This window comes from Heterodontus francisci, chromosome 10 (genome assembly GCF_036365525.1).
Source record: "Heterodontus francisci isolate sHetFra1 chromosome 10, sHetFra1.hap1, whole genome shotgun sequence".
In the NCBI taxonomy this organism is placed as follows: domain Eukaryota; kingdom Metazoa; phylum Chordata; class Chondrichthyes; order Heterodontiformes; family Heterodontidae; genus Heterodontus; species Heterodontus francisci.
In genome coordinates, this window is record NC_090380.1 from 40,581,840 (window position 1) to 40,608,706 (window position 26,867).

Consider the following 26,867-nt stretch of genomic DNA (forward strand, 5'->3'; position numbering starts at 1 on the left):
TTGGGTGTTCAGGTCCATTGTTCCCTGAAGGTGGCAACGTAGGTCAATAGAGTGATCAAGAAGGCATCGGACGGGGTATTGAGTACAAGAGTTGGCAGGTCATGTTACAGTTGTATAGGACTTTGGTTCGGCCACATTTGGAATACTGCGTGCAGTTCTGGTCGCCACATTACCAAAAGGATGTGGATGCTTTGGAGAGGGTGCAGAGGAGGTTCACCAGGATGTTGCCTGGTATGGAGGGCGCTAGCTATGAAGAGAGGTTGAGTAGATTAGGATTATTTTCATTAGAAAGACGGAGGTTGAGGGGGGACCTGATTGAGGTGTACAAAATCATGAGAGGTATAGACAGGTTGGATAGCAAGAAGCTTTTTCCCAGAGTGGGGGATTCAATTACTCGGGGTCACGAGTTCAAAGTGAAAGGGGAAAAGTTTAGGGGGGATATGCGTGGAAAGTTCTTTACGCAGAGGGTGGTGGGTGCCTGGAACGCGTTGCCAGCGGAGGTGGTAGACGCGGGCACGATAGCGTCTTTTAAGATGTATCTAGACAGATACATGAATGGGCAGGAAGTAAAGAGATACAGACCCTTAGAAAATAGGCGTCAAGTTTAGATAGAGGATCTGGATCGGCGCAGGCTTGGAGGGCCGAAGGGCCTGTTCCTGTGCTGTAATTTTCTTTGTTCTTTGAAGCTACAGGCCACTGAGAAACTATGTTATAGGCTAGGAATGCAGATTCTCTGCTGAAATAGTGGCAAGGGATTTTCTGCTTCCAGCTCATCCGAAAGATGGCTCCTCCGACAGTGCAGCACTCCCTAGGTACTGCACTGGATTGTCAGCCTGGATTATGTATTCAGGCCTCTGAAGTGGGACATGAACCTACAGCTTTTTGACTCAGAAGGGAGAATGCTACCACTGAGCCAAGGCTGACACCTGAGCAACGGGAAGAAAAAGCAGCAAAGATCATATTTTTTTTTCCTTTTATTGGGCCAAGCGAAACATACTTTCTCCTCCAATCTCCTCAAAAATACCTAGGTCTTCCCTTCCCCGGACTCTTGCCACCTCCTCTCTTCACTGCCTTTCATGAAATCAAGAACCCTGAAAGACAGCTGCAGAAGCCCATCCTGCCAGCTACCTTGTGTCAGCGGGCAGCCTCAATCTGTTTGATTTTCTGCTGCTTCCCACATGTGGTAGGTCAGTTGGCAAGGTTTAAATGAGGCCCAAGGTTTAAAAACATGGGTCTCATTTCTGGAGCAGCGAGTGCATTTCCAAACTCATCTTGCAACCTACCCACCCAAAATCCTTCCACACACAATTAAAATCAGGGCTTTTCTGAACAGTTTACCAAGCTGGGATAGTTTTTCAACTTTTCCTTCCTCTGGACAAATATCTCGACTCTGCTACTTAGCACAGGATAGTCATGATAGGGTGAAATGAATGTTTACGAAATGCCCTATAATGTTTACGTTGGCAAGAAATCAGAAGAACAGGCCAAATATCTGATATCAGGGTCCAGGACTAGTATTTTAAACTTAAATAAGGGCAATTATGAGGGCATGAAAGCAGAGCTAGCTAAAGTGAACTGGCAAATCAGGTTAAGGGATAGGTCAATAGATTTGCAGTGGCAGACATTTAAGGGGATATTTCAGAATACACAGAAGAGATACATTCCAACGAGAAAGAAAAATTCCACGGGGAGGACCCACTATCCGTGGTTAACCAAAAAAGTCAAAGATAGTATCAAACTTAAAGAAAAAGCATATAATTGTGCAAAGATGGGTGACGGGTCAGAAGATTGGAAAGATACACAAAACAACAAAGAATGACTAAAAGATTGATAAGGAGGGAAAAATTAGAGTCTGAGTGAAAGCTAGCTATAAATATAAAAACAGATAGTGAGAGTTTCTATAGATATTTTAAAAATAAAAGTTAACAAAGTGAGCATTGATCCTATAAAAAGTAAGTTTGGGGAATTAATAATGGAAAATAATGAGATGGCAGATGAATTAACAGGTACTTTGCATCGGTCCTCACTATAGAGGATACAAGTAACATCCCAGGAATACCTGTAAATCAGGAAATGGAGGGAGGGAGGAACTCAAGAAAATTACAATCACCAGGGAAATGGTACTGAGCAAATTGTTGGAGCTGCGGGCTGACAAGTCCCCAGATCCTGATGGACTTCATCCTAGGGTCCTAAAAGAAGTGGCTAGTGAGATAGTTGATGCGTTGGTTTTAATTTTCCAAAATTCTATTAGATTGGAAAATAGCAAATGTAACTCCTTTATTCAAAAAGGGAAGGAGATGGAAAGCATTAATACACAGGCCAGTTAGCTCAACATTTGTCTTATGGAAAATGATAGAAACTATTATTAAAGATGTTACAGCAGGGCATTTAGAAAATTTCAACATAATCAAGCAGAGTCAACATGATTTTGTGGAAGGGAAATCATGTTTAAGCAATTTATTGGAATTCTTTGAAGAAGTAACATGTGCTATGGATAAAGGGGAACCGGTAGATGTATTATACTTAGATTTTCAGAAGGCATTTGATAAGGTGCCACATCAAAGGTTATTGCAAAAAATAAAAGCTCATGGTGTAGGGGGCAACTTATTGGCATGGATAGAAGATTTGCTAGCTGACAGGAAAGAGAGAGTAGGCATAAATGGGTCATTTTCTAGTTGGCAAGATGAAATGAGTGGTGTGCCACAGGGATCAGTGCTGGGGCCTCAACTTTTTATAATTTATATAAATTACTTGGATGAGAGGACTGAAGGTATTGTTGCTAAATCCGATGATAACATAAAGATAGGTAGGAAAGTAAGTTGTGAAGAGGACAAAAGGAGGCTACAAAGGGAGGTTAAGTGAGTGGGCAAAGATCTGGCAAATGGAGTATAATGTGGGAAAATGTGAAATTGTCCATTTTGTCAGGTAGAATAAAAAAGCATATTATCTAAATGTTGAGAGATTGCAGAGCTCTGAGATGCAGAGGGATCTGTGTGTCCTAGTGCAAGAATCGCAAAAGGTTACAATGCAGGTTCAGCAAGTAATTAGGAAAGCTGATAGTTATTGTTTATTGCAAGAGGAATTGAATATAAAAGTAGGGAAGTTATGCTTCAATTATACAGGCCATTGGTGATACCACATCTGGAGTACTGTGTACAGTATTGATTTCCTTATTTAAAAAAGGATGTAAATGCATTGGAAGTAGTTCAGAGAAGGTTTACTGGACTAATATCTGGAATGGGCGGGTTGTCTTATGGGGAAAAGTTGAGCAGGCTAGGCTTGTATCCGTTGGAATTTAGAAGAGTAAGAGGCGACTTATTTTGAAACATATAAGATCCTGAGGGGTCTTGACAGGGTGAATGTGGAAAGGATGTTTCCCTTGTGGGAGAATCTAGAACTAGGGGTCATGGTTTAAAAATATGGGGTCGCCCATTTAACACAGAGATGAGGACAAATTTTGTCTCTCAGAGGGTTGTGAATGTTTGAAACTCTCTTCCTCAAAAGGCAGTGGAAGCAGAGTCTTTAAATATTTTTAAGGCAGAGGTAGATAGATTCTTGATAAGCAAGGGGCTGAAAGGTTATCGGGGGTAGGCAGGAATGTGGAGTCAAGGTTACAATCAGATCAGCCAGGATCTTATTGAATGGCGGAGCAGGCTCGAGGGGCGGAGTGGCCTAATCCTGATCCTAATTCATATGTTGGTACGTAACTGCGTAAAATGGGGGCAAGTTGTAGTTAGTGTTTCATTTATAGGATATTCGAGTTAATTGCGTTTAATATTTTCAAAATAAATTCAGGTGTTGCAGGTGAATATTTTGGAGGTGGAAAAAGTGCCACACTTTTAAATATTTATACTGCACCAAGTGATGTAAAATAAGGAAGATTACTAACAGTGTACAAGTGTGCAACCATAGTTATACTAACTGTTTGCATTGCTGTTGAATGAAAGAATTCCACACATTTCTAAACATATAAATGGAATTCTGCTCACTAGCCTTGTCTGCCAGTCAAACATCTTATGATAGAAAATAGATGTTGGCATATTCAGCTGTCTTCAGTCATTAGACATTTTACTCATTCTCAACAATCAAGATAGCCGTCTCCCCTGAACTCTACAATCACCTCCATAATGACAGGAACCACAAAAGTCTAATAGGACACTGGAAATCAGATTGGGGTCACTACATAACAGAAGAATAATGGAAGGGAATCTGGGAACAAATCCTAGCCAACATCAGTTGCAGATGAATATGTGAGGGTCAAGTCAAACTCGTACACTGAACACGCAATGAATGCTGGAGAGAATCTGGCTGAAATGGCCACTCACTCACATCTTCTGGTTAACCACTCCGCCCCCCCACCCCGCAAAATTTAACAATTGTGGAAATCAATCCAAAATGCCACAAAGGCCACGATCAGCGCTGATGTCCCCTCAGATGTACTCCCTTGTCGGCTAAGCCTGTCTTCAGGGGTACATGATCCACCTGAAATCCACACGCTAGCACAGCTATCAATGCTAGTGGCAAGATATATCACCTGCTATTGCAAAACCACGACAGATAATGCTGATTTGGTATCTGTGGATATGTACCAGTTAGAATGCATGGTGAACTAACTTCACCCAGATCTAAGAAAGTATCAAGAGGTCTGGACCTCTTCCTGAAGACTTTTGCAACAGTTTCCCTTTCTCAAAATGAACAATATCCCTTGAAAGGGAGGGATGGATTCATGCAAATGAGAATACTTGGTATTATTGGTTCCAAGCTATATAGAAAAGCATCTCAACCACTGTAAAAACCCTAGAGGTGAAATGATAGCCCCTAAGTACTCTGGCCCTTCACTCCATGTTCACTGTATCAGAAGAGCATTAAATCACTTTACAAATATGCAGTTTGGGTTGTCAGTGTATCCCGCTGTAAATGTCATGGTGGGAATAGACACCACTACTGTATCAATGTGAAAAATTAGTGTATAATTATTTTTCTCTAACTACAATAACATTTTGAAATGTTATATTCCAACAGTTTATACCTGGACTGTTAATTGTTTAACATTTGCGAGTTTGCTTGATTCAACGTGCAATCTGTTTTTAAGGTGTAGTTTATTGAAATAAGATGTAGTAGGAAAAAAGAAATTCACAAATGGATAGAAAGCTGGCTTTGAACTTGGAATGGTAAAAAATTCAAAATTTGACTGCACATCGACTTCAGTTATATTGCAGTAAATGAGTAACGCTTGTGGTCAAGCCTTTTTTTTTTCAAGTCATCCCATCAACAATCTTGTGCCACATCAACAGCAAATAATTAGACAAGCTGTATACTTGTGTAAATTTGTCCAATTACATTTGTAAAACTAAGTAAAAAAAACTGTTAAGACAGCAGAGACATAAGGAAATATAGGGAAAGCGATATAGAAATATGTGGGACAATAGGGAGATTTTTGAAAAGCTAAAGTTAAATAGTTGGGGTCATGGTGATGTCCAAACTTTTCAACTATGAGGCTGGATCCAAGCGCCACATCCAGTGAATGGACTCTGTGAGATTCCACAAAAATATGAACCGTCAGACAGAAGAATGAGACTTTCTGCATGTACAAAAAATCCAAGCCCTCCATCCATGAAAATTTGCACCAATTCAAGCTTCTGAAGCAGAAAACTTCTAATCCTATGTACACAAATAATGTGACTGCATCTAAAAATCTTGATGTAGAACTAAACTAAACATAATGTGCCGAGCATGACCACACACCAACTGCACATTCAGGGAGTGAGTGGAACCGTTGTGGATGCAATACAGTTTTAGTTTTAGAGATACAGCACTGAAACAGGCCCTTCGGCCCACCGAGTCTGTGCTGACCATCAACCACCCATTTATACTAATCCTACACTAATCCCATATTCCTACCACATTCCCACCTGTCCCTATATTTCCCCTACCACCTACCTATACTAGGGGCAATTTATAATGGCCAATTAACCTATCAACCTGCAAGTCTTTGGCATGTGGGAGGAAACCGGAGCACCCGGAGGAAACCCACGCAGACACAGGGAGAACTTGCAAACTCCACACAGGCAGTACCCAGAATTGAACCCGGGTCGCTGGAGCTGTGAGGCTGCGGTGCTAACCACTGCGCCACTGTGCCGCCCCCATCTCTGCATTTAAATGTTGTGCCGCAAATCCATGTGTGTGGTGTCAATGGGGCACCCTGTATCATAGGGAAGACTGCCATCTTGGTGAAGCCACATGCACTCTCCACCCACTTCACTCAGGTCAGTGAGAACACAATGTACTCCCCTTTCCTGGGATAAAGAGCATCAAGTCACCCTCATTATACAGCAGTGGACGGCAAATTGGGAGATGTTAGAGATGTCACCTGCTCCAACCTGGAAGGATCCCAACAAAAGAAATTCACAGTCATGGTCACCTTCACAGCCACTGACAGTGCCGTCCTTGCCCTGCTCTGAGGCTGCAGAACTGCCTGCAAGAGGTGGGAGATATCAGTGAGCACGTCCTTTGCAAATAGGAGCACACGCTGTTACTGGCTTAGGCTGAGGCAAGTGAAACATTCCTTGAATACCCTGGGAGCAGAAGTCCTCCTGCTGACAGCCCTTCGCCCCCTCCTCTTCTCCCTTAGCGAGCAGCTTTTCCTCCTGTGTACACATGACTGGAAGCAAGGAGTCTGCCTATGACCCCTTGAAATCAGAACCAAGGTCGACACTATGTGCAACACGGCTCCCTGTCAATGTCACCAACTTTAAGTAGCACTAGAAAACTCCCAGTACTTCTACTAACTCACACAGAGTCAGAAGAAATCAATCAACAACTAACCTGAAAGTAGTCAATGACTCCTTTAAATAGCACTGGTGGAGAAGGGGGTCCTTCCTGTTATATATTTGATTCTTTATGCTACCACCGTATAGTCTAGCCAGAGAGGTTCTTAGACTAAAATAAAAGCAAAATACTGTGGGTGCTGGAAATCTGAAATAAAAACAGAAAGAGCTGGAAATACTCAGCAGGTGTGGCAGCATCTGTGGAGAGAAGCAGAGTTAACGTTTCAGGTCTGTGACCTTTCATCAGAGGTTCTTAGACTGTATAGTTTAAACATTAATCTTTATTGTATAGTAACTGTACACACTCCACACTAGTCTGTGTGTCTCCTTCAAAAGCCACGCTGCAACTGTTCTCGAGTCTCTCCCATATGATCTTCTACCTCATTACATTCTCTCAAGATTAACCCATTGATACCCTTATGCTCTACTTCCAGCTGCTGATAACATGTCTGGCTGGGTTTATCTGGAGCGGCTATGTAGTGCTGGTTGGCTGATGTCATGCGTTGCCGATTCTGCATCATTTTGGTGCACACTTGAAACACCAATCCTAATGCCTTCAGCAAAATGGTGTCCAGTGCAGGTCACACTGGAAGTGTGTGCACATAGCATGAACGCCATTTTGGTACTAAATCGGCTCCCATAGTGTTGAAATTACAGATACAATGGAAACAAATTTAGTGGCCATTATCTCCATCAGGGCAGGACGTCTGCTTACCCTATCTGTACTCGTTCAACTCCAGGGTCACGAACTGGAAAGTTGGAAGTCGGAACTCATCTAAAAGATATAGATTTGGCAGGGGTACATAATCTCTTTAATCCAGGTCTCAAAGGGGATAGAGGGAATTAGATTGGATGCGAAAGTGTGGTGATAGAAGAGGTTACTTTTGGGTAAGTGGTGTGCAAATAATTGAAGCGTTACTTTGTTTTGCTTTTTTTCAATCAAAAATGTATCAATTGCAAAGTTAAGAATGCTCAGAATTGACCAGAATGTATAATTTTTAATGTAAAAATTCATGTTTTCATCATGTCTAGGCCCTACACCCTCCTTACACTGCTCTCCACTTTTTAAGGCTCTCCTTAAAATCTAGATACTTGAATAAGCTTTTCACCACCATCTCCTGATGTGACTCAGTCAAATTGTCTGATAATGCTCGTGTGAAGCGTTTTGGAACATTTTACAATGGTAAAGTCGCTAAGTGCAAGGTGTTGGTTCAAAAAGTAGTAGAAAAATACAGTCACTTCATTTTTAGATCTGTCAAAACCATTTTCAAGCAGGCTAGTCAGCCAGGATAAAAGCTGGGAACAAGTGGGGAACCATAGTTTCCCGTGTTGATACAGTTCTGATGAAGGGTCATCGACCTGAAACGTTTACTGTTACTCTCTCCAAATGCTCCCAGACTTGGTGTGTTTCGTATATTTTCTTGTTTTGCCATCATATCTTACTCCCTGTTTTAGCCAAATTGCCCTGTAATCTAAACTAGGCTGCCAAGTTTCACCAAGAGGAAAAAAAATACTTAAAACGACATTTTTGCATTGCAGCAGCTCTAAATATAACGAGGAACTCTCCAACCTCCCTTCCCAAATGTATTGTCAAGCAACACCTCTTCCACCTCCCACGCTGCCATTACCAACTGCGTCACGTTCAGTACATTGTTATCTCCCGCAAAGCCCCTTCAGTATCCGTTCACAGCGACTGTTCATTGTAATGCAACTAATATCATTGTTTCAATCAGTGGCCCACTTTCAGTGCTACCCTTTCTGCCACTGTTTCCTTCCAAGTTCCTGGGCGGTTAAAAGCTCCAGCAAAGGACACACTGCTGCACCTTTCGTCAGAATCAACGATTTTCCTGAATGTGTTCTTACCCCTCCTTCCATGCACGTCTGACCGTCATTTCCGTCAGGATCAGTGCGTGCAGGAGAGTGAGGGGTGTGTCTGCGTGCAGGCCAGAGGAGAGCGCCGTTAACACGCGCTGCTTCTCACAGCGGGCAGCAACAAGCTTGAGGCTTAGTGAAACAGAGAGAGAGAGACACTCACTCATACACAGTCGAGCAGACAACCGAGCAGCGGAAAGAGCGCGAGCATCATTGTGAGTGCTGATAGACAGAAGCTGCATACCAACACACACCACACTTGCACAGTTCATACAAACGCTTTAAAAAAAAACCTCCTAAAAGCACATAGTGCGAAAATATTCAATGCAATACTAAATTTTTGAAAAATCTACAAGGAATGTTTTGAAGTTAATTCTGAAAATCCGCAATATAAGCAAACTTTTTTTGAAAAAAAAGATAAAGCCTGGCAAAAGGCAACGAGAGAGAAAAAAAGGAACATTCTGCTGGGAAAAAATCCGCGATTGACAATGTAAAAGAGGATTTCCACCGCCACGGGGGAGGAGAACAAGTGACAGACCGCTCCAGGCTACGCTCCAAACGAACCCCACGTATCATTTTTCTTTATTTATTTGTTTCCCCGGGAAACGAAAGTTCTTCATGGCTCTGATCATGGAACCTGTCAGCAAATGGACCCCGAGTCAAGTGGTGGATTGGATGAAAGGTAACTGTGTATTGTAACAAGTTATGTGGGATAGCGAGTTCGCTGCTTTACCGAGGGCAAGGAGTGAGTTTGGGAGCTAAATTGTTGCATTCAACAACCTCCCCTTCAAAGAAAAGTGTATTTTCCTCTTTTCAGTTTGAGTACGTTTTAAGAAAGTTTTTTTTTCGGTGCCTCGTACAATCTGTTGTTTAAAGAAACCTAACCAAATGCATTGCGAGTTGTTTACTTGTATTGTTTAGTATTCCAGCGGCACATATTTTAGCTGGGGATAAAACAGAATGATGTTTGCTGCTACTCGGTTTATGATTTTTTAAATTATTATTGAAGACTCTAATTTTTCGTACTTGATGGTTTAGGTTTGTCGCTCTGTCGAGCTGCGTACCAATCTGATAACCATGGAAACGTCGCCTCACATACTCCATTAGGATTGAATTAGGCAATGTGAAGGAAAGCTCTTGCAGGAAAACACTCCAGTTTTTCACACAATGTGCATTGTTGATATCAGGTTTTGAAAACCCAACACGCACTCTTTTCCCTAGAAAGCTTATCAACTGCATTCTATTTCTGTCTAGGTTTGCTAAGGTTGGGGGTATTTTCTTAATACTAACATCAAGGAATTTCCGAAACATTGCCCCCATGGTGGGCCAAATTTTGACAGATGAGATTAAAGACGTTACATTAGAGCCGACTATTGCGTTAACATGGGCACACTGTTATCTTGAATCAAAGCGATATGTTTGATGCAGGCTGGCAGTGTGATGGAGCCGCTTACACTCGGGAGTAGTTCCAAGAGGGAGCTGTGATCCTCTGAACTGAACTCACTCCACTTTCGTTCCCAATCCAGCTTCGATCAGTTTGTGGATCGTGCTTTTGGATGGAACGCATCACTTATTTGGCTCACCGACTCCAGAAAGCAAAAATTGCACCGGAGCAAATTCTTAGTGCATTATTAACTTAAAAACAAACTTTGCAGCCGGTCTTCCCCATCATCCCGAATTATATTTAGCGAGCTGGGAGACCGTGCGGCGTTTGAACATCCATGCTTCGACTTTTTTTCCATCTTGGGTGGAATTATATCCTAGTAACTAGGAGTTAGGTATGAAGGAGCCGCGCGCGTGTTAGCCGGCATTGGTGGAAGTGTTTATTTTATGATTCTACTGTTTAACTGTAGACATTTACAAATAAGTGGAGAAGCACTGCTGATACCTGCCAGGGCTGACATTTTACATGTAGGCATGCTGAGCAGATGGCTGCCCTGCACTCTAGTCCACCTGCTTTACAGTTTGTAGAATTGTCAAGAATTTTACAGCGCAGAAAACAGGCCATTCGGCCCAGTAGGTGTGTTGATGGTTCACACGAGCCTCATATCGCCTTACTTCATCTCATCCTATCCACATGTTGAGATGGAGAGAGAACACTGAACAAATTGAAAGGATAGGGATAGATTACGAAGGGATCAAAACAACAGGAAAAATTTGAATAAACTGAACAATGACAGTAAAACACGAGGATGGAGATACCGTTCAGTGTAGACAAGCACTATCTGATCTGGTCCTTCAATCTGATATGATCATTCAAAGCTTATTGAATAGCACAAGTTGATTTGGCTGTTGAATGTGTACTGAATACACATGACTAATTCTGAAAGGAAAAACTTTTTTTTTAATACTTTTCAGAAGAACAATTTGCAAGAATGCATTTAACGTGAGATATACATGGGAAAAGAAATTCACTTTATTAACCTGCCATTATTTCTTGCTAAAGCTACAGTAAAACAACTGCACAATCATTAGTTATTTTGCATGAATGCAGTCATATATAAGGGCACAGAACACATCAAGCCACTACTGCCAAAGGAAAAAAAAACAAAACCAACATTAAACAAAATGTTATAATAACATGGAATGATTTCAAAACTGTAACTCCCTTTGGAATCCAGGTGTGAGTTATAAATCACTTGACTTTATTGCTGCCACTTGTATTAGCTGAAATTGTCAATTTGCTCACTTCCCGACATACACTGCCAAGTATTAAAGGTTTTTTTTAGCTTTATGTGTATATTGGGTTTATTTCATCCTTCTGCAGTTTTCCTTCTGAAGTACAAAGCCTAGAATGGTAGAATGTTATTTCAGCTGATGTATAGACAGAAAGTATGATCATGGTGATGGGTGAACTAGATCAACTGTTTAACTGAATTAGGCAGCTTAAGAAACTCATGGTCTTGGGGCTGGTGTAAGCATGAGGGTTTCAGGCTGCCTGTAAATTCAGGTAAATTTCATTGTTGCTTTTCAAATCAATTCCTGTCAGTACTGGAATTCTCAGATTGAAAAGTGTCAGAAGCCTGATGCCACAAAACTTTATGAGGGATGCTTTAATCGTGAATAAATTATACATAATTTTCAGTAGGTAGTTTACAAGGGCAGCTTCTCCAATGGAGGCCAAAAAGCATTTGATTTCAGGTGACCTGTTCAAACCAACAGCTGATTAAAAGAAAAAGAAACTTTCAAATGCTAAAAATACACGGCAGATCTGCCCTCATCTGTAAGGGGAAGAAACAATTTAACATTTTGGGGCTTTCTTGTAATCCCTGAAAATTTTACTTGTCTATTTTCTTTATATTCTGAAGAACTGCTGTGTGTTTACACTATTTTCTGCTAATGTTTACGGGTTTAAGTGATTGAACTCAACTGGATTATTTTATTTCTTTTCTCAAAATATTTATTTTGGGTTTAGAAATAAAACAAAAGTTCGTACAAAAGCGGAAATAAGAACAATTTTGATTCAATGTATCTCCCAAATGACATACAATAGGACTGAAGTCAAAAAGGGAGTCCAAATTAAATATCTCTAGCTGGTGTGGGAGATAACTAATCTCACTTGTGGCCCTATAACATTAAGACCATCTCTTTACTTATAAATGAGACAACAGGGGAAGTGGGGGTGGGGGGGAGGCGCGGGTGGTGGGGAATCATGTCAAAAATTGAGACTTTAATTTCCCATCTGATTGTGGCACTTTCCTATAATGCTATAGGAAATTATGTACTATGGTTATCAAACACTAACCAATTCTGATGATCTTTACTCAATGTATTGGAAGAAATATAAGAAAATGCTTTATTTAGTCATCCATTGGGACAAGAGGAGGCGATTCAACCCCATGAAGCTATTCTGTCATTCATTTAGATCATGACTCATCTGTATCTTAACTGCAACTACTTGCCTTGGTTCCATATTCCTTAATGCCCTTACTTAACAAAAACCTATTTATCTATCTACTATCCCATTCACCTTGGTACTGGAAAATATAGTGCTCTAGACAGGATTTCTTCACTGTGTAGTAGCATATGGTTGAAAACACTTTGCAAAGCAAGCTATTGAGGTGAAGACACATTAAATCTGGAAGGATTTTCCATTTAACAATTTTAACAGTAGTATGTTTGGATTTGAATCAAGATTTTTTAGGTATTTTGGCAATGTTTGGAATGTACCTTTTGACTGTAAAAGAAGATTGATGTACCCTGCACATGCACCCTGAACACTTTGTTTTCCAATTTTCAAGAAATTACATAAAAACAGTTTTAAAATGCAAATTGCACAGTTAAAGCAGCAAGTGATTTTGTTTTTGAACGAAATGTTGGTCTAGAACAAGTTGACAAGCTTTGTTTTTCAAAAAGCTCTAATTAGTTTGTTCTTATACTCTCTGGCATTGAGCCAATGTTTACCCATTAAACAGTACAGTACACACTAAATGCCAATGATCTGAATAGCTCCTAGGTAGTGTATGGGCAGGAATGGATGTCTTTGGATTGCCGATTTTTGTGTCCTTACTGATTGTACTAAAAAGGAGTTTCTTCATTGTGCAAAAAAATTCCATATGCCTTTTGTGGCTGAAGGATATTTGAACCAAAAACCTTTTGGGTGTTGAAACACATACCAGTAAATGCCATCTGTTCAACTATTAAAAGTTTGAGAGAAAGTTCAAGTTAATGAAAATCTGCACTGAATAGATGTTTTTATTTCTGAGAACTGCTAAATGGAACATTTTTCTGTTGTGGGAAGGTGCAAATTAATTATGGAGGTCGAGTTACCTGTCATTTGCAATACCAATTGAGTACTTGGGGGGTGGTGGTGGAGGGGGGTATCCTGATTTCGTCTTCAACAGCCCTGATGGGTAGCAAAAAAAAGTATTGGTATGAATTGGAACTGCAGGTTGTGACAATGATTGTCTAATCTGGTGTTTGTAATCCACAGGAGTGGTTGGTTAGAATATGTTTAACAAACTTGGACAATAAATTGTCCACTTGGACTATATTTAATCAGTATAGCTGGCATTAAGAGGACCTGTGTCTATGTGTATTGTATATGAAGTAGTATTAGGGAGGTGTGGGTCTTCATTTCTTTGCGCTCGTAGTTTTTGCTGCATTGTGTTTTGTTTCTGCATTTTAACACCACCTAATGAACCAACTTGTAAGTTTAATTGAAATATTAAAAAATGTGACCCGATATCTTGGTTTTCAATCAGCTAAATAACTAAGCAGGATTCACTGTTTTTTTTAAAGCAAGTTGCAATAGACTTGGAAAACTGCTTTTAATTAGCTTTTAAAATGACTAAACACGTCACAGGCAAAACTCAGTATTTTTACCTTGTAAACAATATGATTTCTTTGTCAGTCCGTAGCCTTGTTTATAGATCTGAAATTTGGTGTGTGTAACAGATAATTTAGGGAGGGTCTTAACAATTTTTGCCCAATGTAGGTACATAAGGTGCTTAGGAAATATTAGAACCAATCGTTGTGTTTATTTGAATTATTTTGACAATCTTATCCTAACTACACATTGTTATAATTCAAATATCATATTAATATTCACATCATTGTCACAGTATCTTGTGCATAACACTTCACTTGATATATATGACAATGCTTATGATAACAGTTTTACCATAATTTTCAGGCAAGTGAATTTAACAGAAGTACTTGTCCTAGTACAAAATTAGGTTTGGAATATAATTGAGAAACTTAACTTCTGTAGTCAGAGTTAGATTTAACAGTTCAGCCAACTGTGAAACACACCTCTCATTAGGGTGATTATTTGGACATGCTTATTTGGACAATACTGTGTTACTGAACACAGTATTGCCATGATTTGAATTATAACATAACAGTATGGTTTGCAGGTTAAACATATATTGATTGCCCTGTATACAGTGATATACTGATGATGTCTCATTGAATTAATAGTGTGTCTTTCAAATGTCATTTTTCATCCAGTGCACGTGTCAATTGCTCAGCCATCAGGCTGAAGCTAAAAGCACATTTTCCTCATTACGCTTTACAATAATGTCATTAATCTTCTAATGGTTCTTAACTCAAACTGTGTGGTGTCCTATACTATTACTATATTAACTAGGTCAAATAATTTATATATTTATAAATAAATTGGGAAAGTATTGTCGTTCTACATCTGAAATAATTGGTCTGGTAGAAGTTAATAGGAATATGCAATTACTTTTCACCCACAAGTGACTATATTTCTAAATGTGCACTATTTTATATACTTGGTTCCTTTCTTAAGATTGTATTTTAAATACAAGTATCTTGGAGTTGTTTTCAAGATGTGTCTTTTTTAATGGAGGCTGTAAAATTGCCGTCACCTTCATGTGCTGCGCCAAAGGATCTCTAAGTGATAGCACATCATTCACCTATGATGTGCAATTCCTCCTCCATGGCAAAGATGAAGCAGAATCGCCTAGTGTCAGGCACTTGACTCTGCTACTTGATTGTTGGAAAATCAGAGCTGCATTTGTAAATGTATTGGGCTTTGAACATAACCTAGTGTAGGCACAATCATTGGCCAATCCATTTTGTAAAACAATTCCTTACACATATTACATGTACTGAGTAAAAAGTTAACAGATGCTGCCATGTGCTAAAATTATACCTACCTATCAATTTGACTAGGTATTGTGTTATAGTAGGGGTTTTAGTAATTTTCCCTCTACATTTGTGTCATGCTATGCCCCCACCTGCCAAAAATGAGGCACATTAATTTTGTCATGAACACTGATCTAAACTGTTAATGGAGTGAGGGGAGGACTTGTTGAACAGATAGGCATGGTTGGAGGGACGTTTGCATATTGGCAGACAGTGTTTGTAGGACAAAGCAGCCATTCCCTGACATTCAACCCACAATGGACTTTTGATCACCAGACGTTGAAGGTGGGGGAGCTCACTTTCCAGGTTGACTGCGAAGATGGCCGAATACACAAACGGACATGGCTAAACCAGCTAGTCACATGTCTAACCTGCTGGACAGCCTCAGTTTTTTGTATTTGTGCAAACAGTTTGGGCAGAAAGCTGAATGTTCCTGGACTGAGAAGATCACTCCTGGCTGGCTCGTCACAGCCTCTCCTGTCTGCCTGCTCCCATCTCTTTCTCACAAGCCTCTGAATCCACTGAAGACGCATGAACCCCAAGGGAGAAAAGTCTCCCGCAGCGAACAAGGTTTAAGAAGAATACTGGGCCCCAACGAAAAGCAAGATCTACCTACAATCAAGGACTCTACAGTGAGCTCGAAGAACTGTAACAGAAACTCTTCCGATTTTGCCACAAACATTTCCACTTTATTTTTCTTCTCTTTTCTATATTTGCATGTGTGTATCACGTATGCATGCTAGTGTGGGGTGAGGCATGTATCTGAAGGCGTCAACTGAATTAAAGTTTAAGTTCAGGTTTAATAAATTTTAACTTTTCTTCTTTAAACCTAAGAAAGCCTGTTTGTTTGGTTGGCCTCTTTCTGTGCTGTAAGCATTCTATGAATCGATGATTCAGAGGACATTAAAAATTAACCAGATGACAAACGCTAGAATCATGTTTCAAACAGAGCAGTTAAAGGTAACAGGTGCTCTTTCTTGATGAGTATGAGTTGTTTTTTTTTCATCCATCAGCAGCATTTGTGATCATTCTTTGCCTTATAATTGGAAAGCGGTGAACAAAGATTCACCAAAGGGTAAAAACACGGTCTGTTTAAAATTAAACCTTGTTACAGTAAGACCAGGTGAAGGCTGAAAGGGAACCCTAGACCTCTTTCTCACCTGGTCGTAACAGTTTGTTTTTAGCCTTTCTCAGTTGCAGCAAAGGGCTTTCTGTATTTTGTTTTTTTTTCAAATTAGATTAAAATTTGGCTGGTGTTAATACACATAATAGTCAAAGTAACAGGATGACCCTTAAGAAGATCAGGTATGTACTTCAGCTGTATGTTGGTGCTACACAGTGGAGGGAAGAGGTATGATGGGATTTATCAGTGGTTCTTCTGTGTGGAAAAATTGACCCTATTCTTCATCTCTGACGTAAGTGCTTCAGTTTTTTTTAGAACATTTTAGATGTATTATTGGTGTTATAATCTACAAATACCAATTTCAAATTGAGAGTGAGATTGATTGGTGGGATTGCTACAGCAAGGGATTTTGATTGGCTTTCTTATTGGGTTTTAACTTAAATTAAAAATTGGAAAGTCTGGCTTTTGGTACCTTTCAATGGATTCTTACAAAACTGTAAGCATTACTATAGTACATGTTTTCAAATTAATTTAATTGCAGATTTACTTTCAGATGGGTTTGTCATGTTGTGGTTATTGAGCTGGAGAAGCAGTCGGGTGGTTGTAAGTCCAAATCCAACCATGGAAACATGTGAAATTGGATTAAGTGAATCTGGTTATTTGTGGAAAAATGATCATAAATGCTGCTGATGGATGAAAAAAAACCAACTCGTACTCATCAAGGAAGAGCACCTGTTACCTCTAACTGCTCTGTTTGAAACATGATTCTAGTCCTTTGCCACATAGAAACATAGAAAAATAGGAGCAGGAGTAGGCCATTTAACCTTTCGAGCCTACTCCACCAGTCAATACAATCATCGCTGATCATCCAAACTTAGTACCCTGTTCCCGCTTTCTCCCTGTATCCCTTGATCCCTTTAGCCCGAAGAGCTATATCTAAATCTTTCTTGGATATATTTAATGATTTGGCCTCAACTGCTTTCCGTGGTAGAGAATTCCACAGGTTCACCACTCTCTGGGTGAAGAAATCTCCCCTCATCTCAGTCCTAAATGGCTTACCCCATATCCTTAGACTGTGACCCCTGGTCCTGGACTCCCCCACCATCAGGAACATCCTTCCTGCATCTAGTCTGTCCAGTCCTGTTAGAATTTTATAGGTTTCTATGAGATCCCCCCTCATTCTTCTAAACTCTAGCGAATACAAGCCTAATCGACCCAATCTCTCTTCATACATCAGTCCTGCCATCCCAGGAATCAGTCTGGTGAACCTTCGCTGCACTCCCTCCATAGCAAGAACATCCTTCCTCAGATAAGGGGACCAAAACTGCACATAGTACTCCAGATGTGATGTCACCAAGGCCTTGTATAATTGCAGCAAGACATCCTTGCTTCTGTACTCGAATCCTCTCGCTATGGAGGCCACCATACCATTTGCCTTCTTAACTGCCTGCTGCACCTGCATGCTTACATTCAGCGACTGGTGCACATGGCACTCGGGTCTCGCTGCACCTTCCCCTTTCCTAATCTATCGCCGGTCAGATAATCTGCCTTTCTGTTTTTTCTGCCTTTCACTTTTCCAAAGTGGATAACCTCATACTTATCCACATTATACTGCATCTGCCATGTATCTGCCCACTCACTCAACCTGTCCAAATCACACTGGAGCTTCTCTGCATTCTCCTCACAGTCCACACTCCCACCCTGCAAACTTGGATATATTACATTTAATTCCCTCATCTATATCACTAATATATATTGTGAATAGCTGGGGTCTAGGCACTGATCCCTGTGGTACCCCACTAGTCACTGCCTGCCACTCGGAAAAAGACCCGTTTATTCCTACTCTTTGTTTCCTGTCTGCCAACTAGTTCTCTATCCATGTCAGTACCTTACCCCCATCCCATGTGCTTTAAGTTTGCACGCTAATCTCAACATTTTAAAATGGTTGATTCTTAATGTCCTCTGAATCATAGATTCATAGAATGCTTACAACACCGAAAGAGGTCAATCAGCCCATTGTGTCCTTGCCAGCTGTCTGCAGGAGTAACTCAGCTAGTCCCACTCCCCCGCTCTTTCCCCATTGCTCGACAAATTTTTTCTCTAAAGGTGCGTATTCAATTCCCTTTTGAAAGCCGTGATAGAATTTGCATTCAGCACACTCCCAGGCAGTGCATTCCAGATCCTAACCACCCACTGCATAAAAAGTTTTTCCTTCTGTCGCCATTGGTTCTTTTGCCAATCACTTTAAATCGGTGCCCTCTTGTTTTTGACCTTCCGCCAATGGGCACAGTTTCTCTCTATCTGCTCAGTCTAGATACCTCATGCTTTTGAACATTTCTATAAAATCTCCTCTCAACATTCTCAGCTTCTCCGATCTATCCATGTAACTGGTTCGAGGGATAAGGGACTTCATTCTTGTGAACTTTTTCTGCACCCTCTCTACAGTCTTCACACCCATCCTAAAGAGTGGTGCCCAGAATTGGACACAATGCTCCAGTTGAGGCCGAACTAGTGTTTTATAAAGGCTCATCATAATATCCTTGTTTTTGTACTTTATGCCTCTAATTATAAAGCCCAGGATCTCATATGCCTTTTTAATCACTTTCTTAACCTGCTCTGCCACCTTCAACAATTTGTGTACATATATATCCCCAGGCCTCTCTGTTCCTGCACCTCCTTTAGAATTGTACCCTTTATTTTATATTGCTTGTTCTCTTTCTTCCTACCGATATGTATCACTTCACATTTCTCTGCATTAAATTTCATCTCCCATGTGTCTGGCCATTCTACTAGTGAAATCTATCACTATCCACCTCACAGTTTACTATACAAATGGCCTTTTGTGAAGTGGCCCAGCAATCCATTAATTTGGAAAAAGTACTGCAACAAGTTGGAGGACCATCCTCACATGCTAACTAGGGATGGGCAATAAATGCAGCCTTGCCAAAGTTGCAAACATCTCAAAAACAACATATTTTACATAACTAAGTGGTTTAGGACGTGGGGCAGGAAATCATCAAAAGTTAGTTGCGTTAAATGGTATTGCTGCATTTGCTTTTGAACTTTAACTTATTCCAAAATCATAGTAGCTGGATTGAAACAATTAACCTAAAGCCAATAATGCCAAAGAAAGAAAATTCAGAATTTTTAATTCACTTTTCCATCAAAACTTTTTATGCTGTTTTGTGATACGTTATTTCTGTAGAAATAATGGATTGTGTTAAGATTCTGCACCAAGTAGTGAGCAGGAATAGCATATGTAATTTCCATCTGGTGAACTCAGCAGGATCATGTGGTGGTGTGGCCTCTTTTCATATGTAAACTGAGACAGTGATTGCCAATAGGGTATTTGATCCATGAGAGGGATTACAACTGAACCATATCCTGTCATCGCCTAATGTTCAAACAAATACCCTTTCCAGGCAGGGGTCACTGAAGAGCAATTGTGATGGGGAATTCTGCCTCGTTTTCTTTCTCCTTGTCCCATGATGTTGAGACCTATTGTAATCCTTCATCTGTTGCCTTTGTTCATATTGTCAAACTCAGAATAGATTGCAAGATGTAAACTAGGCCTATCTGGTCTGTATGGTTTAGTGTCACGCTGCACCACAGAGTACATTTAATCACTAAGTTAAACTTACAAATGTGCTTAATTGCTTTATTTAGTTATTTGCACACTTTGAATGTTATTGTTTATTTTTAATTATTATAGGCCTGTCTTTTGTGGTCAGTAGCGAAGTAAGGGCACTTGCCGCTGACCTTGAAGAAAGTCTTGCTGAGAGATCTAGAGATCTCTGTGGTGAGAAATCTACTTCCCTTGCTGAGCAGTGGATTATAGCATTCTTTAATGGGGATTTCCAGCTGTCATCAAGCTGTCCAAGCAGCTAATCACATTAAAGAATTCTTACAGACAACCAACTAGAAAATGAAACCAAATCACTTAACAAAATTTACATAAAGATTGGATGCACATATAAGGCAAAGGTAGAAGCTGAAATATCATGAAAAAAATGTAAAATGCCATTTTAAAAATCTAGTAATTAATTATGATGGCAACATTTAGCAACACGCCACAAACAAAACTTTTTTTTCAGGGCCAGATCTGCTGTTCAGCAATAGTTCTTGCTCAGATTGCCGTTAAAAACGCAGTTCACACCTGATTGAACAAGGTGTAACTTTTTATGGGGGTTTCTAACTGTGATATGAGAGCAGAAAAGGGGAAGTTCTCACCACATCAACTAATTTCATTGATTGCTGGCTCTGATTGTGGGGGGTGGGGAGGGGAGGCGGGATGGGGGCGGTGTTGCTGGTGGTCCTCAGTGCAGCACAGTCTGTGGCAGAGCAATGAATGACAGACCGCAACTTCAGGATTTCTGCCTTCATCTGTGCTTGTACTAGTTGCGGTCAGTTTCAGAGGGGTAATGATGATGAATGCTGACAGTTCACCGTCAGAAATCCCTGCGAAAACTGGCCGATATTAGGCCTAGATCTGTTGAAAAATATGATGCTTCATACTGTGTAGAAATCTTACTACATGGGCGAACTGACCAGCACCTTGGATTCGACACGACTTGTTAAGCTTTAGGCCCAAACTGCTGAGATGAAATTCACGTCTTTCTGCTGGGTCTACAGTACCTGTGTGAAATGAGTTAGGGCAGTTCCGATCCTGTTGGACCATCCCTAATTTGGTATTAATTGCTAATCTTTCTTAAAAGACCATAGGATGGTTGATGTGGAGGAAATAAATAAAGGGTCACACTTTATTCTCCATCTGGTGTTTTATATCTGACCTGGGAATACTTGATAATGATGGTGCCTAAAATGGAAAGAATTACATTTTCCAGCACTAACATCTCTTATCTTGATGAGCCCACACATAAAAACTGTTAATGTATACAGTGCACTTTTGTGAACAGAACATGAATCCACTCAGAAAATAAATCCTGTTAAAACTTACCTATAGACCTTGGTAAATGCAAATAATAGAATTTGCAATGGACATTTGGAAAATGATTATTAAGCAGTCATGTGTCCTTGTATGTTGTAGCCACGGTAGATGATTCACCACAGTTAAAATAATTGGGAAGTGCTGGTAGCCCTAATTCAAACTGCTGTAGTATTGCTCAATGGCCAATCCTGTACATTTCTGAGAGAATTGCCAGTTCAGTTGAAGTACTGATGCAGATTATTAAATTTAGATTTCACTTTTTGTTCTTCCTGCCTGGTATTTAGTCTGAAAAGTTGCCTACATGAGAGCTGGAAATATTGCCTTTTTATCGTATTTAATTCAATATTCATTGCTGCAGAATTTTATTTGTGCCTACAGTATTTAACCACTGAATTGACCATCCATCTATACTAATAAACATTATTCGTATTGAGACTGTTTGAGGTGCCCCCACCCACCATGTAGTTCTCTTGCAACTAAGGAACATAGGAGCAGGAGTAGGCCATTCAGTCCATCGAGCCTGCTTCGCCATTCAATACGATCATGGCTGATCATCCCCTTCAATGCCTTTTTCCTACACTATCCCCATATCCCTTTATGTCACTGGTATTTAGAAATCTGACAATCTGTGCTTTAGACATACTCAATGACTGAGCTTCCACAGCCCTCTGGGGTAGAGAATTCTAAAGATTCATAACCCTCTGAGTAAAGAAATTTCTCCTCATTTCGGTCCTAAGTGGCTTCCCCCTTATTTTAAAATTGTATCCCCTGGTTCTATACTCCCCAACCAGGGGAAACATCTTATCTGCATCTACCCGGTCTATCCCTTTAAGTATTTTGTAGGTTTCAATGAGATCACCTCTCATTCTTTGAAACGCTAGAGAATACAGACCCAGTTTCCCCAATCTGTCTTCATAGGACAGTCCAGCCATCCCAGGAACAAGTCTGGTGAATCTTTGTTGCACTCGCTTTATGGCAATAATATCCTCCCTAAGGTAAGGGGACCAAAACTGCACACAGTACTCCAGGTGCGGTCTAACCCAGGTTCTATACAATTGGAACAAGACTTCACTACTCCTATCCTCTTGCAATGAAAGCTAATGTACCATTAGCTTTCCTAATTGCTTGCTGCAACTGCATGTTAGCTTTCAGTGACTTATTGACTTCTTTTCCTGGTAGTTGTAAGTTGCCCATGTTTCACAGCCATACAGCAAGGTGCTAAGATCGCAGGACTTATAAACCATCAGCTTGGTCCTAAGGGTGTTAACCCATGCGCATTTCGCGAGTCAGCCAAAGGCAGTAGCTGCTTTCCCTATGCATGTATCGAGTTCTGCATCAAGGGACAGATTGTCTGTGACCTGTGGACCCAAGGTAGCAGAATTTGCTAACCATTTGCATTATTAAAATATTTCCATTATTAAAATACTTGAAAACCTCACACCACACTTATATGTAACACAGTCCTCTTTAAGGTGAAATCTTTGCCGTTAAATGTTCCAAACTCCTCTCAGTAGCAATGGGTTGGATCTCCCAGACCTTTCTCAAAGTCATTGTCCTCTTTGCTCACTTCTACGAGCACCTTTGACCTGGACATCTGTAAATAAGGCGATTCCTGTTGATCCTGTTGGGCTTTTACTTCTCCATAAACCTCAACTTTCAAAACACATTCAAGTCTTCACAGCCCTTTGCTGTATCAGGCTTCTCAGAGCAGGTGTTCCCTCTCTCTCTCTCTCTCAAGGCTTCCACCGCTGGTTGTCTTCCTTTCTTACAGCCTGCTCTGAGGCTGCCACCACAGGTCTTCTGTACAGCCTGCCTGCCTTCAGAAAATATGTTAAATTTATCTGGAATCAAACGTCAGTAGCTTATTGTCCTTTTACAGTATGCACAATCCAGAAGTCTGGTTTCCACAGAGCCACTTGGGCCTTCCATTGTTCTCGGATGTTAACAGCTGCCTGGTACATTTGCATCCTCAGAATCACTGACTCCTTGTTTACAATCCCAAAGTGCAGCAATCCAGCAAAAAGAGGTGAATAACCTGCTTCCAAGGCATCTGAATACTGCTTGTAACTGGGGGAATTGGACTAGCATTTGGTCTGTTTTCCTCCATTTTAATTTTACTCCCCCCTGTTCCCCTTCTTTTCCTAATGGAAAATGCTTGTTCTCTGAATGGCATTCCTTCACAGATATATAGCTTAGATTCCATATGTGAAGGAATGCATCTGAAAATCTTCTTCATAAGTGTTGCAGATCTGTCAATATAACATTTTTGTGTCTATGATATCCGTCTGACTGTAGGCTCCTGAATGACTTTATTAATTCCAATCACATTCCATCAAAGAAACTTTCACGAGATACAGCCACTCTGACTGTCTCTCACCCGACCAATGATATAACCATAATTTAAACCTATTGCATAATAAACATACACATTCAAAAATATACCAAAAAAATGCACAAACTTAAAAAAACAATTCAGGATGTGGATGATGCTGTCGGGGTAACATCTATTGTTCATTCCTAGTTGTCTTGAGAAGGTGGTGGTGAGCTGCCTCCTTGAACTGCTGCAGTCGTTATGGTGATAGTGTTCCATCTAAGCTGCGAAGTCAGGAATTCCAGGCTATTGACCTGGTGAGGTTGATAGAATGCTGATTATAAGTCCAAGTCAGGATGGTCTGTGACTCGTTGGAGTCCTTGGAGGTGTGTTTCTATGATTTTGCTTTTGACCTTCTTGATGGTAGAGATAGTAGAGGAGAGGGTTCTAACCTTGCTGAGTTGCTGTCTTTCATCCTGTCATACATACTTTAGCAACAGTGTGCCAGTGTTGGAGGCGATGGATATTGAGTTCAGTGGCAGGGGCATCAATCAGGTGTACTCCTCTGTCTTGGATTGTGTTGAGCTTTTTAAGTGCTGTTGTGGTTGCATCTATCCAGATAAGTGGTGAGCATTCCATCACACTTCTGACTTCAGCCTTGTAGATGGTGGAGAGACTCTGTGGACTCAGGAGGTGAACCACACTTCACAGAGTACCCAGCCTTTGCCTTGATGTCATGGTAAGGATGTTGCTGGATCAGTTAAAGTTCCAGTCATTAATGGGTACATTTTGTTGGTTAAAGCTCAGGGAGCAATGTCTGAACTTTCTGTTGCTCACGCTGGTCATTACCTGCCACTTACGTGATACAAATGTTACCTACCACTTGTCAGCCCAAGGATGGCATAGTCTGCTTCATTGTCAGAGCAATTGTAAATGGAGCTGAACACTGTGGAATAGTCAACAACAACCCCACTCCTGACTTTCTGACAGAGGAAGAAACATTGATGAAGCAGCTGAGGATGTCTGTGCAGAGGAAATTTCCCTGAGGTTCTGAGGTGCGGTGATTGACTTCTGAAAACCAGAGCCATCTTCCTTTGTGTCACGTGTGATTCAAGCCATTGGAGTATTTGTCCTTTAAGCTCCCTTGACCTCAGTTTTGCTCAGTCAAAAGCTGCTTTGATATTGAAAACAGTTGTTCTTGCCTCTTTGGTATTCAACTCTTGCTGTTTACATCTGGACCAAGACTATGATAAAATATGAAGCTGACTAGTTATGGTGATAACTGAACTGAGCATCCTTGAATGGGTTATTCCTAATTAGTTCATGCTTGATGGCACTTTTGATTATTTTTTTCCATCACCTTTGCTGATGACTGGGAGGAGGGTGACATGATGGGAATTGGCAGGATTAAATTGAATTTTTTTGTGGATAGGACATTGTTAGGTAGATGCTGTAGTCACAGCTGTACTGGAATATTTGACTAAGAAGTGAGTAGTTCTGGTGCACAGGTCTTCTGTACTACACATAGTAGTGATGGCAGGTCCCACAGTCTTTCCTGTGTCCATTACACTCAGCCATTTCTTCACAATGAACAAATTGATTCAACATTGGTGTCTATGATGCATGATCATTCACTTAGTACTTGTGACTTACAAAGACTGAAGTCTTTGTCCCTTGTACTGACATATTGGTCTCTTTAATGATTGAGGATGGGAATATTCATGGAGCCTGCTTCTTCAGTTGCCTTATTGTCTACCATCATTCTTGGCTGTTAGAGCTGCAAAGCTTTGATTTGACCTGTTTCTGTGATGTCTCTTGCCATTATCTACACAGCTTTTGCTGTTTTGCTATAATCCTGTATATTAGTTTCACTAAGTATGTACCTTATGATGAGATGTGCCTCATGCTGATCTGGGCATACTATTCTGCTCTCTGCTTTGAACCAGGCTTTGATCTCTTGGCTTGATGATTGAGGAATGAGGGAGGTGGACTATGAGGTTACAGATTGTGGCGATACACAATTCTGCTGATGATGGTCCACAGTGGCTCACTGATGCCCAGTTTTGGGCTGCTAGTTCTGTCTTAGTCTGTCTCACTTCGCACAGCTGTAGTGCCAGACTACATGATGGAGGTTGTTTCAAGTGTGGAGATCAAACATGGTCTTCATAAAGACTGTGCAGTGGTTATTCATATCAGTGCTATCTTGGACCAATGTGTCTATGACAGGTACATTGGTGAAGATGAGGTTAGGTAGGTTATGTTCTCATGTTGCTCCCTTTCTCACCTGATGCGGGCATCGTCTGGCAGCTATGTCTTTCAGAGCTCAGTTAGTGGCAGTACTACTGAGCCACTATTGGTGGTAAACATTGAAGTTCCCAACCCAGAGTACATTCTCTTCCCTTGCTTACCACAGACTTTCTTCCAAGTGATGTTCAAGGTGAAGGAGTACTGATTCATACGCTGAAGGGGTGGTGGTGGGGAAGGGCAGTGGACAGTAGGTAGTGATCAGCAGAAGGTTTTCTCAACATTGTATGACCTGAAGCTGAGAGACTTAATAGGGTCCAGAGTCAATTTTCAGGACTCCTAGGATCCCTTAGACCCTGTTGGATTACTGTGTAGCTGATGGCACAGGAACGTTCCTAGAGATGGCGATGAAGGAATCTTGGATTTTGGCAGTAAAATATGATTCTCTGAGTGCGGCTATGTTGGGCTGTTGTTGACTAGTCTGTAGGATAGTTTTCCCAACTTGGGTACCAGTCCCCAAATGTCAGTAAGGATTTTGCAGGGTGAACTACAGCATCAACAACAACTTACAATTACATAGTACTTTTAGTGTAGTAAAACGTCCTCAGGCACTTCACAGGACCATAATCAGACAAAAATTGACATCAAGCCAAAGGATAGAGACGTTAGGACAGGAGATCGAACATATGGTCAACGAGGTAGGTTTTAAGCAGCATAATAAAGGACAAGGAGAGAGACTAAGAGGTTTGGGCAGGGAATTTTAGAGCTTGAGGCCTGGACAACTGAAGGCATGACCGCCTATGATGGAGCAAAGAAAGTGGGGATGCACCAGAGACCAGGGTTATAGAAACGCAAAATTCTCGGAGGGTTTTAGGACTGGAGGAGGTTACAGAGATAGGGAGGGATGAAGCCTTTGAGGGATTTGAA

General features: G+C 40.8%; 1 protein-coding gene across 1 annotated transcript in view; it reads left to right on the forward strand.

The window, feature by feature from the left end:
• The first annotated feature begins 8,802 nt into the window (after positions 1 to 8,802).
• Positions 8,803 to 26,867, forward strand: part of cnksr2a (connector enhancer of kinase suppressor of Ras 2a) — a 613,293-nt gene continuing 595,228 nt past the window's right edge. The window contains exon 1 of the mRNA XM_068039874.1: positions 8,803 to 9,381. Within this exon, the coding sequence (XP_067895975.1) occupies positions 9,318 to 9,381 (64 nt within the window). The 5' untranslated portion in view covers positions 8,803 to 9,317. The remainder of the gene's footprint in view (positions 9,382 to 26,867) is intronic.